Source organism: Glandiceps talaboti, chromosome 19 (genome assembly GCF_964340395.1).
Source record: "Glandiceps talaboti chromosome 19, keGlaTala1.1, whole genome shotgun sequence".
In the NCBI taxonomy this organism is placed as follows: domain Eukaryota; kingdom Metazoa; phylum Hemichordata; class Enteropneusta; family Spengelidae; genus Glandiceps; species Glandiceps talaboti.
Window position 1 is genome coordinate 9,534,764 of NC_135567.1, and position 14,195 is coordinate 9,548,958.

The window sequence follows — 14,195 nt, forward strand, 5'->3', positions numbered from 1 at the left end:
ATGTATAGGAAACTGTAAATTTTACCAGAATCACCCTCTCTGTTACCAGGGTTCTAAAACCTTAGTAAAAACACTGAATGTATAGGAAACTGTAAATTTTACCAGAATCACCCTCTCTGTTACCAGGGTTCTAAAAGATTATCAAAACATTGAATTTATTTGAAACTGAGTTTTACTGGAGTTCCTCTCTTTGTAACTTGGGTTCAAACAAGAATTATAACAAACACTATATCTAAAATTTACCAGATTTCTCTCTTGCTGTTAACTAAGACAGTTCACTAAACCACAAGAACCATTACACTAATTCAAAATTTAAAAATAAACTCACAATTTAAATGTACAGATAAATTCAGCACTCTTAGACAGATATTTCATTGAAAAGTGTACAACATTTGATTCTAAATATTTAATTGTACTTCTTGTAGCAAAATAATAGAAAGATAAACACAACAAAAATGTAAAATACACGTTTAGTAGTTTATATTCTAGTCCGATTATCATTCTTAATTCTGAATGTTATGCTTAAAGAGAGTTTGGACTCCAACTGTGGTTCTAACCACGTCTGGTCAAAGTCCCTCAATTAGCACAAAAAGTTGTTCATCCAATCAGTGAACCCAAGGGAATGCAACTCTAGAAATAAAGGTATTTTCATAAACTTTGGGAACTGGAAAGTCATTTCATGATTTTACATCACATAAATTGCACGTGTGCATCACTGAAAGAACAATAGCAGTTCCACTTCAGTGTTTCTTGACAAGCGTGTGAAATTACTGGTGAGGAAATGACTCTCCAGAACCCAAATTTTATGAAAATACCTTTATTTCCTGGAGTGACCTCCCCAAATATATAGCAATATGACAGAACCAAACGATACACAAATGCAAGTGCATTCTGAGTATTTACATGTGAGTTTTCTGTGTTCTAAGCAGTCACACTTTCCTGTCACCACATAGTAAGAGATAGGGGACAACCAAATTTTGGTGCGTCACTAGAAATTGTTTGCGTCAAATTGGCTTAGAGGTGCACAGCTGGTTCTGTTGTTATTACATAAATTATGCTTATTGAAAATTGGCAATTATACACCCCCCCCCCCCCTCCCCAACCCAAACCAAATCAATAATTTTATCCCAGTGTTATCACTGATATACAAATTCTATCTTGCAGCATTTTTGGGATTAGGATCCAATTGGTAAGGAAACTCAGCCATTGGTCATTTATATGGTTGCCATTAGCAACAACATCCACCATTTTGGTTTGAGGTATAACGTTCATCAAAAGTATAGAAATCAGCCTTCTTACTGTTACCGTTAGCAACGACAGCCGCCATGTTGGTTTGTGGAACAATTTTCATCAAAACTAGAAATCAGCCTTTATTGTTACCGTTAGCAACGACAGCCGCCTTGTTGGTTTGCAGAATAATCTTCATCAGAGCTGTAGAAATCACTATCTTTGATAGTTTTATGGATACTGCTAGCTCTGTTGGCCTGTAATTTTGAAGAAAGTTTGGAAATAAATTACCGCTAAAATTATGTAGACTAGTCATGTAACATGACATTTAATACACACCCTCAGACAACTTCTAATGCAAAATAAAAAATTACATAGGTGCTATGCACAGTGGGGATATAGAAGTTGAAATGAAATAGGAAGGCTCTGAATAACCTCACCTAATTCTGTCACCAGAGGGCATACTTCATAGGAAGGCTCTTAATAACCTCACCTAATTCTGTCACCAGAGGGCATACTTCATAGGAAGGCTCTGTTATTGAAGTGTTAACTTACCCGTGTACTGTTTTTAGCCAGCATTTCCTTGGCTAGTAGGCTGTATGCATCATCGACATTGGTGTTAGTTTTGGCGCTGGTTTCTAAAAAATCCAGATCATAGCTTGTGGCGAGCTGAAATGGAGATAAATACAATTAACATCCATACGGCTGAGAGCTACACTGGAACATTTTGGGCAACTTTTTAGTTCAATATAGTGACTTATATAGTGATATTTAATTTGGGTTTTTAATTTATAAAACAATTTTATTATGGGGCATCCTACTTGAAAAATAGCGCCAATGGCGTTACAGCACAACTGTACGTTTTTTTGTTTATCTGGTTGCCTATCCAGCCCTATTGTTACTTTTACTATAATTAAGTGCCCTAATTTGGCTGTTGCTATGAGTATGGTCTTGTTGCTAGGCATATTTGCATACATTTTTTGAATGTTTATTCCCTTACATCATTTGGTTGTTGTTATGGGTGTGGTCTTGTTGCTAGGGATATTTGCATACATTTGGTTAATCTTTATTCACTTACCTACACATCTCTGTTGTTATCTTCGTAATGTGCATCCTCATTTGAATGTTGCTAAGGGCGTGGTCATGGTTGCTAGGACATTCAGTCAATATATTTTGAACACTATCTAACTGCAGAATAACACCCGACACATCCCCACCAAGTTTCAACCCCATGCACCATGTAGTTTTTAAGATGTAAAAAAAGTTGTGAATTCACCTTCATCTACACATCCCCAGGTGAATCCCATTAAATTTCAGCTCAATCTGCGGAGTAGTTTTGGAATTATAGATTTTTGAACAAACAGACACATATTTAGACTTAATTTGCATATCACTGATGGGATCATGTTATGAACAATTCTTAATATAAGCACCCTAAGAACGTTCCAAACAAATTTCAGTCCAATCTGCTTTTTTTAAGTAGTTTTGGAATTAAGGATTTTTGACCAAAAATACACATTCTTATTCCTAATTTGCATATCACTGTTGGGATCATCATGTAATGAACAATTCTTAGTCTAAACACCGTATTTCAGACCGATCTGCCCAGTATTTTTTGTGTTTAAGTTTTTTGAACAAAAATCACATTTTTTGACCCGAATCACACCGTAGTTAAGGTCATTTTGATTTCGACAATTTCCCAACTAGACAGCTAAGGTATATACCCACCAAATATCTGCTAACTTACCGTACTGGTGCTGTCTGTCTGTTAACTTACCATACTAGCCCTGTCTGTCTGTTAACTAACCGTACTAGCCCTGTCTGTCTGTTAACTAACCGTACTAGCCCTGTCTGTCTGCTAACTTACCATACTAGCCCTGTCTGTCTGTTAACTTACCGTACTGGCCATGTCTGTCTGTTAACTTACCGTACTGGCCCTGTCTGTCTGTTAACTTACCGTACTGGCCATGTCTGTCTGTTAACTTACCGTACTGGCCATGTCTGTCTGTTAACTTACCGTACTGGCCCTGTCTGTCTGTTAACTTACCGTACTGGCCATGTCTGTCTGTTAACTTACCGTACTGGCCCTGTCTGTCTGTTAACTTACCGTACTGGCCCTGTCTGTCTGTTAACTTACCGTACTGGCCCTGTCTGTCTGTTAACTTACCGTACTGGCCCTGTCTGTCTGTTAACTTACCGTACTGGCCATGTCTGTCTGTTAACTTACCGTACTGGCCATGTCTGTCTGTTAACTTACCATACTAGCCCTGTCTGTCTGTTAACTTACCGTACTGGCCCTGTCTGTCTGTTAACTTACCGTACTGGCCCTGTCTGTCTGTTAACTTACCGTACTGGCCATGTCTGTCTGTTAACTTACCGTACTGGCCATGTCTGTCTGTTAACTTACCATACTGGCCCTGTCTGTCTGTTAACTTACCGTACTAGCCCTGTCTGTCTGTTAACTTACCGTACTGGCCCTGTCTGTCTGTACTTCTCTGTTTACTTGTCTGTCAGACTTATTTCCTATAAGCACAATACTAACATCCTCTGATGCATTCTGGGAAAAATACAGAAAATCATGTCATTCAGACTCCACTGTCTAATAGTTTGTTGATTTTACTTAACTATTAACTATTTCACATTTACTTCAGCGAATCACTTTGTAGCTAGGAGTTCTGAACATTGATGGCAGTGTGGGCATGGAGGTCATGTAAGTCTTTTCACTATCACATCAAGCTGTAAATGTATACTCAAGCCAAGTTATTGTCTTTGAACAGAAAATATGGACTGTATACACTGGTCGTTCTACATCATGACAACTTCATGTCTCCATGACTGGTTTTGTGGTGCTACATCATGACAACCCGTGTCTACATCACTGGTTTTGAGGTGTTACATCATGACAACCTGTGTCTACATCACTGGTTTTGTGGTGTTACATCATGACAACCCGTGTCTACATCACTGGTTTTGTGGTTCTACATCATGACAACCCATGTCTACATCACTGGTTTTGTGGTGCTACATCATGACAACCCGTGTCTACATCACTGGTTTTGTGGTGCTACATCATGACAACCCGTGTCTACATCACTGGTTTTGCAGTGCTACATCATGACAATCTGTGTCTACATCACTGGTTTTGTGGTTCTACATCATGACAACCCGTGTCTACATCACTGGTTTTGCAGTGCTACATCATGACAATCTGTGTCTACATCACTGGTTTTGTGGTGCTACATCATGACAACCCGTGTCTACATCACTGGTTTTGTGGTTCTACATCATGACAACCTGTGTCTACATCACTGGTTTTGTGGTTCTACATCATGACAACCTGTGTCTACATCACTGGTTTTATGGTGCTACATCATGACAACCTGTGTCTACATCACTGGTTTTGTGGTGCTACATCATGACAACCTGTGTCTACATCACTGGTTTTGTGGTGCTACATCATGACAACCCGTGTCTACATCACTGGTTTTGTGGTTCTACATCATGACAACCTGTGTCTGTGTACATAGCTGGTTTTGCGGTGCTTGAAATATGAGTCAAAACATTCCTAATCTCTATTATGTTATCTGAATTTTTTTTAAAATATGATTTTGGAGGTATAATTATACATGTATTAATCACCAATATTTTTCATTATGCAGCCAGAAAATACTAGACTCTGTTACAGTCCTCGGAGTGTCGGTAGCGGAAAGGGCTGTGTTGTATGTACTGATAGCTGAGCAATAACACAGAGCATTGCAGTAACACGTACGTCAACGAATGGTTAGCTCTATGTAGTTGTTGAGGGCGCACAATACAAGGATATTCTAGTATAATTATGTGGTAGATATCAATGCATACAAAACAACCCTTTCTGCTATAGAAACTCCAAGGACTCTAAGAGAGTCTATGAAAAGACTAGTGACCTAAGGGGTTTGTCACTATTCATGTAACGACTCATTGTGGCAAGGCCCCTTAGGTCCCTCATATTTCCTTTGGATGAATGAAGAGAAATATTGGGGAATATTATAAAATTGTATCTCAAGCAAGCCAAGATGAACAGGTTTGAACAAAAAATATGGGTTGGATACCCTGGTCATTCTATAGCATGATAATTTGTGAATACATCATTGCATGTTCTGAGAATTATGTCAATTTTGCTTTTCTGAGTATCAGTAAAAGTTAGATATAAATTGACTTGCCTGTCGTATGTTGGCTAACCATCCTGTCAGATGTAAAAATGTTTCAGAATTGGTGATGTCATAAACTAGTAAAATACCCTGAAAAGACAAAAACAGATTGATTTAATGATTCTAACATTGACTAGGCTGTTTCTAAATATACAGGATCCATCAACAGGGAAAATATTGTAGTATGAACCACTTAAAAACTCTACAACTAAGGCCTAATGAAAATGGTAAACTGACTAAATTATTTATGTTACATAGTACAAACTTCCCTTAACTCCTACCAAAACTACCAACCAACCAATAATCTTACTAACCTATGTACTAAGTAACTAAACTAGTACAAACTTACCATAGCACCTACCTACCTACCTACCAACTAACCAATCAATCAATCAACCAAGCTACCAAGCAAGCAAGCTATCAACCAACCAACCAACTAACCAACCAACAAATCAACCAACCAACTAACCAACCACCCACCCACCCACCAATCAACCAACTAACCAATCAACAAGCAAGCAAGCTACCAACCAACCAACCAACCAGTCAACCAACCAACCAATCAACCAAGTAAGCATGCTACCAACCAACCAACCAACAACCAACCGATCAAGCAACCAACCAATCAAGCATCCAAGTTACCAACCAACCAACCAACAACGCTACCAACCAACCAACCAACCAATCAACCACGCTACCAACCAACCAACCAACCAATCAACCACGCTACCAAGCAACCAACCAACCAATCAACCATGCTACCAAGCAACCAACCAACCAACCAACCAAGTAACTAACTTAATACAAACTAACCATAGCTCCTCTGTAGTATGCTGTAGTAAGTGTACGAAAGCGTTCTTGACCTGCTGTGTCCCTGCAAACATAAACAAACAATACATTATCAACACATTTATCAGTATCATTATTCATTCATTTCATCCTTATTTCATTCTGACTGTTAACTAGGACACCGACCACCCCTCTTTCATGTGTATCAGTGTTACAGTCTTATAAAGTGCAATTAGGAACAAACTACTATGAAGTACAAAATAGGGGTGTCCAGTTCTGAAAATCTTGCTATACTTGCATTTGACTTGAACTACAAAATTGACCACCCCTCTTTCCCGTGTGAAGTATCACCACCCTATTGTGTATTACTAGAGACAAACTACTATGACATAGAAAATAGGGGTGTTCAATACAAGACTAACTTATTATACTTGTACTTAGTCTAGCTTCTAGACCCTCAGGCAGTTCTACCCCACCTAGTTTTTCACTGCCAACCATACCCTGAACTTTTTATGTTTTCGAGAAAAGAATAATAAAATTGCAAAAATTGTGAAGTGACATCAACTGAAAAAGTCAATATAAAACTGTTCTTCCAATCTGTAATAGCTGTACATCTGATGAGAAGAAACCAATAACACAGAGACCATATGGAAAACAATGGAAAACATAACTACCTGAACTAGACACTCACATAGAGAAAAAATATATAAAAAATAAAATCTACCTACCCCATCTATTCTAAAATGAAACATAATCAGAACCACACAATTTTTTTTATTAGGCCTAAGGGTCGCCCTATTTTTTATATATATGTATCTCATTACTTTTTCATTACTTTCACACTAGAGGGCGCTATATTCTCCACGTCCGGTTTGCATCGTACAACAATTATGAGTCATTTGGTCAATTTAATAAAAAAGTACAACTGTCAGCTGCCAACCAGAGATGCTGTAATCTTCTGCTTTTGTGTAGCAGCTTTCTGAGCACAGATCTGAGGTCTTTCCTATTAACCCACCCCCCCTCCTGTGCATAAGTGTTACAGTCCTAATTTGAATGAATAGGGATAGACGACTATGACATAAAAATAGGGGTATTAAGCATCAAATTTATTTAATTGCACTGTCACTAAAAAGCTGGCCACCCCTTTTTCATGTGTGAAAGTGTTAAAGCCATATTGACTATGAATGGGAATAAACCACTATGACATAACTACAGGGGTGTTCAGCATATATGGTCAGGCTTTGATGTAAAATTTGTACATGTATGAAAGAAGAGTGTTATTTGAACTGACAAAGTCAAAGATTTTCCCTTGACAATACAGTTTTCTCCTGCATTTACTCCAGAACCAATGAGGGGTCGGTTGGTCAACTAAATTTCTTACGAGATAAGTCTATATCTACTAGTGTTTTCGTTAAGGTTGGGAAACCCTGGTAGCAGAAGGGGGAATATGGTTAAACTGGCATAGTTTACAATATATTTGTACCATACTTTTTACCTACTTACCACCCTTAATAAAAAATACTGGTAGAAAACCCTGGTAAAATGACTGGCGAATTTGGGTAGATTTTACCTGCTTACCACCCTTAACAAAAACACTTGTAGGGAACCCTGGTAAAATGATAGAGGAACTCAGGTAGATTTTACCTACCACCCTTAACAAAAACACTGGTAGGAAACCCTGGTAAAATGATAGAGGAACTCAGGTAGATTTTACCTACTTACCACCCTTAACAAAAACACTGGTAGGGAACCCTGGTAAAATGATAGAGGAACTCAGGTAGATTTTACCTACTTACCACCCTTAACAAAAACACTGGTAGGGAACCCTAGTAAAATGACTAGGGAACTCAGGTAGATTTTACCTACTTACCACCCTTAACAAAAACACACTATCCCAAATTAAATAAAAATTATCGACTTACCATACTTGTAATCTGATTCGTTTACCTTCTATCATTAACGTTCTGTATTTAAAATCCAAACCTGAAATTAAAAAAAAAATTATTATGGGGACCGATTTCCCTGGAAGTCAAATCTCAAATTTTCGAACAATTTCACTTCTTGTTTTCTTTTTACTCCATCGATCACCTTATCTGATTATTACAGTGGCCATATGGATGAGGATTGGGTATTTATTTTGGATTTTTAATTTACAAAACAATTTTATCAAGGCTTCCTAGGTGAAAAATCAATGAGAAACAACATTGACAAAGTCTGTGTTTGTAACTAGCTTTACAATAGCAAAAAGCTAAAAAGTGTGTAAAAAGTTTGTTATTTTACATACAATAACAAACATTTCGCACAGTTGTTAATTATGTCAAAGTATTGCGTTACAAGCAAGGACTTGGCATATGATGATTTTTTCAAGGAGGAAGCCATGATAAAATTGTTTTATAAATTAAAAATCCAAAATAAATACCCAATCCTCATCCATATGACCACTTTAAATGACAGAATATGATTTCTTGCAAATTGAGAATGAATACAACAGTCAATGTTCTGATTGTAGAAACTGCTGTTGACAGAGAGAAAAACAAGTAATATAATATGACAGTACGATAACTAACAGTGTGTCCTCGAAAACAATTTGACAAACCACTGAGACACACAATTTCTAGTTACGCACCAAAATTTGGTGTTCTCCTATCTCTTACTATGTGGTGAGTGTGCCCTAAGCCAATTTCACGTGCCACTGATGCACACAATTTCTAGTGACACACCAAAATTTGATGTTCTCCTATCTCTTACTATGTGGTGAGTGTGCCCTAAGCCAATTTCACGTGCCACTGATGCACACAATTTCTAGTGACACACCAAAATTTGATGTTCTCCTATCTCTTACTATGTGGTGAGTGTGCCCTCTAAACCAATTTGACGCACCACTGACATACACAATTTCTAGTGACACACCAAAATTTGGTGTTCCCCTATCTCTCATTATGTGATGACTCACAAGAAATGCCAGTTTATGTCATTTACTTTGGCTACCACTAGAGGTCAGACTGATAACAAAGCAGAAATGCTGTCAGGTCAAAGGTCACACAAAGGTTACAAGGCCTGCCCTACCATGTACTTGCAACTGTTTCTTATGTAAACACAAAACAGAAAGTCTAGACGAGTATTTATGGCAAATATGACATAAGTGAAACAAACTTGTCTACTGACATAATGGAGTTCACCCCACATAGAAACTCCTAAAAAGAAAGGAAAAAGAATTCTATCGAAACTGGCAACCAGTACAAAATAAATAGCGTTTGGTTAGGTGCAATAAAATTGATAAAAACAAACAAACAAACGATCAGATAAAGTATTGACTTCTTTCACTGAGTCAATATTTGACAATAGCTAGTGGACTCAGGTCACGCAATACCCACCTTACATAAACCTAGGGAGTTCTGTCTGTGAGAGGATATACTGTTCGACCCCCTAACATACACTTATATAGCTAAAATGATGAAGGTTTGGTGTTTCACTCATGGGACATTCACGTTATTGACACAAAGATAGACATATTTCAACTCTAGACTAACAATAACAGAGACACAATAAACACAGCATGATCATTTGCCCAATCACATTGAACAGTGATAAGCATTGCTATTCTTTCACAGTGCAGTAGAAACAGGCTTCTAATGAAAACATTACACATGGACTTGATGATTTTAATAGCTGCAATTGTTTATTTTCTAACTGATAATCAACATTTCAACTTAACTTCTTCTACATCCCCACTGTACACTGATGTATATTGAAAAAAAGCTAAAAATAAATGTGTAATAAGTTTATTATTGTATGCACTAACAAACATTTGACATTTATTATTTTATCATTTATCATTTATCATTTATTAATCTTTGGCAATTTATTGAGTTACAAACAAAGACTTTGTCAATGTTGTTTTACTATGATTTTTCAAGTAGGAGGCCATGATAAAATTGTTTTATAAATTAAAAATCCAAAATAAATACCCAATGCTTACCCATATGGCTAGTTAGAATACTATCAGATTGTATCATCAATGGGTACAGAGGTTAATCAAACAGCATGTTGTGTTCAGACAAATATTTATAATATGATAAACAGAAGACAGTTAGAACACTGGATTGATGATTTCAACCCAGACAACAACTAAATCTCTCTCTCTCTCTCTCTCTCTCTCTCTCTCTCTCTCTCTCTCTCTCTCTCTCTCTCTCTCTCTCTCTCTCTCTCTCTCTCTCTCTCTCTCTCTCTCTCTCTGTCTGTCTCTCTGTCTCTCTCTCGCTCGCTCTCTCTCTCTCTCTCTCTCTCTCTCTCTCTCTCTCTCTCTCTCTCTCTCTCTCTCTCTCTCTCTCTCTCTCTCTCATTCTTCATAGTCATCCTTGAAACGGTGTACGGGCTTGATTCTGGCATTGAGAAGGAAAGGGGGGAGGGGGGTTGTCAGAATCGAGTTTCAAGACTGTAAGATCCGTCGTGTCACCGGCCTCCGTCTACAAACAGAGAAGTCGGACGACTGTCTAGCTTACACTCACAGTTGTCACACGTGACTGTGTGTGGGGTCGTGACCACTAAGCACAAACTCCAGCTAGGGTTCAAATGGTTACGTTGTTAATTGGTAATGACCCGTCGACTTTGAAATAGCGCCCGTCACAACATCATTAAATTACGTGTCAACAAACCCGGAAGACACAAAATATATACCTACCAATCGTTGATACATAGCTCTCATAAAATTTGCTGTCACAAAATTGATGAACCAGACACGTTTTCCCGACATCACTGTCGCCAAGGACAAGAATTTTGAATGTCAGATCATAGTAATGACCGTTTGAATCGGTTTCGACACCAGTACTGATCTCAGAGGCGGAGTTCATGGCACATTAAGTTATCAGAAGATCGCAGTCAGCTGTCCGCAGAGGCTGTCATTTTGTTGACGTGTGTTCCCTAAAATAACCATAACATGGGTGTCTCGCTGGACCCCCTAGGTTAGTGGGAATTGTATGCATGGGTACGCTACGAGGTTTGATACGTCCTTCCACAGGCACTCGAATCAATGTGTATGATTTAAGAAAAAAATATGTATGTAAATAATACATACATATTTTCATTCATAAATATAATAACCTTTTGAATATATTTTCCTACCTGTAAGGTAATATTTCTACTAGTATAGAGATTGATACATTTGTAGCAGCAGGATTCGTACGATATTTTCCTAAGAAAACGGCAATATAAGCAATAATACGTGCCCCTTTGCTTCCCCATACATTCTCCAAAGCATACACAGACACCCTAACTGCCAAGTGAATTCAGTTTCGCCTTTGTTCCCCGAGATGCATTGCTTTGAATTCGAGGTCTAAATGATTGACCCATTCAGCTTACAGCATATGTAGTGAGGGCTCGTTCTCAGTTGACTGGGTGTAAACAAAGAATATCGGGGCATTGAGACAGACGACATAATTGGGAACAATCTGCCACAATATCTCCAAAGGCAAAGGTTTTGAATTCTGCACGTATACACACTGAACACAAAAGGGAACTTGTAGAGCCTTTTTCCCCTCTTACCAATGTATGAATATCAAACACACTCTGTACGTACCCATATCATAGTAAAGGCAAATCGTATTTTACATTTTTAGTGGATATATGGACCACTGGATTTGGGTTTAACAATATCTCAGAGGTCAAATGCATGTATTTTCAGCTACAAATTCAAACTATTACCAGTCCCTGACCAAGCAGTCACTAGTTTTGGTTACCCTGACTTTCGCCGCTGGGGGCTCTTCTTCTCGCCTGGGGAGGTCTCGTTGGCTAGGCAGAGACCCCAGCGTTAAAGTCTGGGTAATCGAGACTAAACCCTAACTCCCAAACTTAAAAGTCAGTGTGTTCTACATTCTATTTAGTACTACTATCCCACAGTCACTTGTGAGCTATTATTCTTTTTACTAGTAATTATGGTGATAATACAAAATAACAATATATCATATATTTTTTTTTTAAAACATGCACCAAAAAACATGCAGAAACTTATGATGGTAATTTTTCTGAATATTCATAAATAATTAAGAATGTCATTGATTTTGTATAATGACCATCCTTGAATACAATATTTGCTTACAAGTGATTGTGGGCTGTACTGTTCTACCCTGTTATATAAAAAACAAAGTAAAAGATAACATTATTGGTATGAGGGCGCCATATATTACTCACGTCAAGAACATGAAGCATCGTTTGGAATTTGTCTGTCTTTGTCTGAAGTAAGAATTCAATGGTGAAAGTAATCAATGACATTGATCTATCCAGTGTGATGGGTGGGCATGTTAAATAAAAACAAAGTAAACATAACACTACAGGTATGAGGGCGCCATATATTACTAGCGTCTCGAAGCATCCTTGTTTGGACTCCAGACCACTAAGTGTTTTGTTATTGTACGTACTATAACAAAACATTTTACACATTTAGTGATCTTTTTGCAATGTATAGAGTGACAAACACCGACGTTGTATATGTGGTTTCACATTGATTTTTCAAGTTGGAAGCCATGATAATAAAATTATTTTATAAATTAAAAATCCAAAATAAATACCTACTCCTCATCCACATGGCTACGTTAAAGAGATCAATAACCATACACACGGTGTTTGTTTCTGTAAAACTTACATTTATTGCTCGAGTACTTTCCATCAGATCGACAAAATCTATCTACATTCTATCAGCATTTACATCGTACAAGAAAATACTCCAGACCTTAAAACTACGAAAAAGTAAAAACTACAACATTCACAGTAAACAATTTCCTACTTCTAGTAACAAAAGTCAAAAATCTGCAAATCCATATACACTAAAGCTTACCACCCCTTTCTCTGTATAACTTTGGTATAACCTTATAGTTTCTAAGGTATGTCAGCCTATTACAAGAAGAATTGGAAGTCACATGACCTGGTAATTATGCAGGTCAAAGGTGGGTCTGTTTGTTTGTTGAAGTTATTTATTTACTCAACATAAAAAAATATTGTCCACTTTTTAATAGTGCAGTCATATTGCTGTCAATCTTTTTCAAATACAACTGTTGACATTAGACCATGGATGAACGGAACCTGTTACAAACATGGAAAGTATCATTTGATGGGAACAATTTTATCGCCACTTTACATAATAGTTCACCATCACAAACAAATTTCCAGTTCCCCTGGCATTTCATGTACACATAAAGAGACCATAAAACTGTTCTTATCAAACCATGGTGTGTAATACATGTCTCTGCTGTTGTAACATGCTGTGCCAAGTGTTATTATTCCAATTCAGTTGTTTACTTTCCCTGTCTGTAACAGGTTCCGTTTGTTCACGGTCTGATGTCAGCAGTTATACATATGGTTATGTTCGGAACTTTTAGCATAAAACAATTCCTTACCAAATGTATTAATTTCTGAAATTCAATATATAAATGTTAAGACTATATTTTCTAAACATCCATGTCTCGTATATATATATATATGGAATTCGCAAACAGCACTGTGGCCATTTTCCTTAGAACTGAATAAATATGAGATGTTGATTTTTATTTTTTTAAATTCACAGTAAAATAATTTTTTTTACTGAATCAAAAAGACAGCCAACCAATTCCCAAACAGAGATGGTATTATCGATTTTATCGAAAGTTTTTTTTTTTTTAATTTTTTTTTTTTATATTTTGGAATATTCACTTTTTAAATATTATTTTAATACTATAGAAATTAAGTCTGCAAAATCAAATTTCGTTAGACTTACTTTTTCTCAGAATTTCTTTTCACAGAACTTCAGTTCTTAACAAATTTAGATTTCATAGAATTTGTTTCCACAGAATAGACTTCAAATTGCATGTACTGTAATAGGGAACTTGTAATCCACGACTGAGCATGCTCAGATGCAAAGGACTATGGGATTATCTGTAGTTATCGTAATACCAAATCTGGAGCTATTATTAATAGAATAAACCTCTAACTATGATCATGCTAACCATGATTAGATTATTTGTG

At 37.0% G+C, this 14,195-nt stretch overlaps 1 protein-coding gene across 2 annotated transcripts; it reads right to left on the reverse strand.

Annotated features, from left to right (window-relative positions):
* Positions 1-1,131: 1,131 nt before the first annotated feature.
* Positions 1,132-11,447, reverse strand: LOC144450303 (ras-related protein Rab-13-like). Of its 2 annotated transcripts, none has more exons than XM_078140900.1 (7): positions 11,325-11,447; positions 8,126-8,186; positions 6,228-6,288; positions 5,427-5,504; positions 3,695-3,784; positions 1,783-1,896; positions 1,132-1,484 (listed from the first exon to the last, which is right to left on the reverse strand). In XM_078140900.1, exons 2-7 carry the CDS (start codon positions 8,158-8,160, stop codon positions 1,383-1,385), a joined length of 480 nt encoding a protein of 159 aa, XP_077997026.1. In that variant the 5' UTR covers positions 8,161-8,186; positions 11,325-11,447; the 3' UTR covers positions 1,132-1,382. The 2 variants fall into 2 exon arrangements, with proteins under 2 accessions (XP_077997026.1, XP_077997025.1); XM_078140899.1 differs by lacking the exon at positions 11,325-11,447 and adding an exon at positions 10,885-11,109.
* Between the last annotated feature and the right edge of the window lie 2,748 nt (positions 11,448-14,195).

Excerpts from the sequence above, each read along its gene's own strand:
- LOC144450303 (XM_078140899.1), bottom strand. The coding sequence starts at position 11,053 with ATGAACTCCGCCTCTGAGATCAGTACTGGTGTCGAAACCGATTCAAAC. Across the intron at positions 8,187-10,884 it reads GAGCTATGTATCAACGATTG|GTTTGGATTTTAAATACAGA; the intron begins GTAGGTATATAT and ends TTTTAATTTCAG. Across the intron at positions 5,505-6,227 it reads CATACTACAGAGGAGCTATG|GGTATTTTACTAGTTTATGA; the intron begins GTTAGTTTGTAT and ends TTGTCTTTTCAG.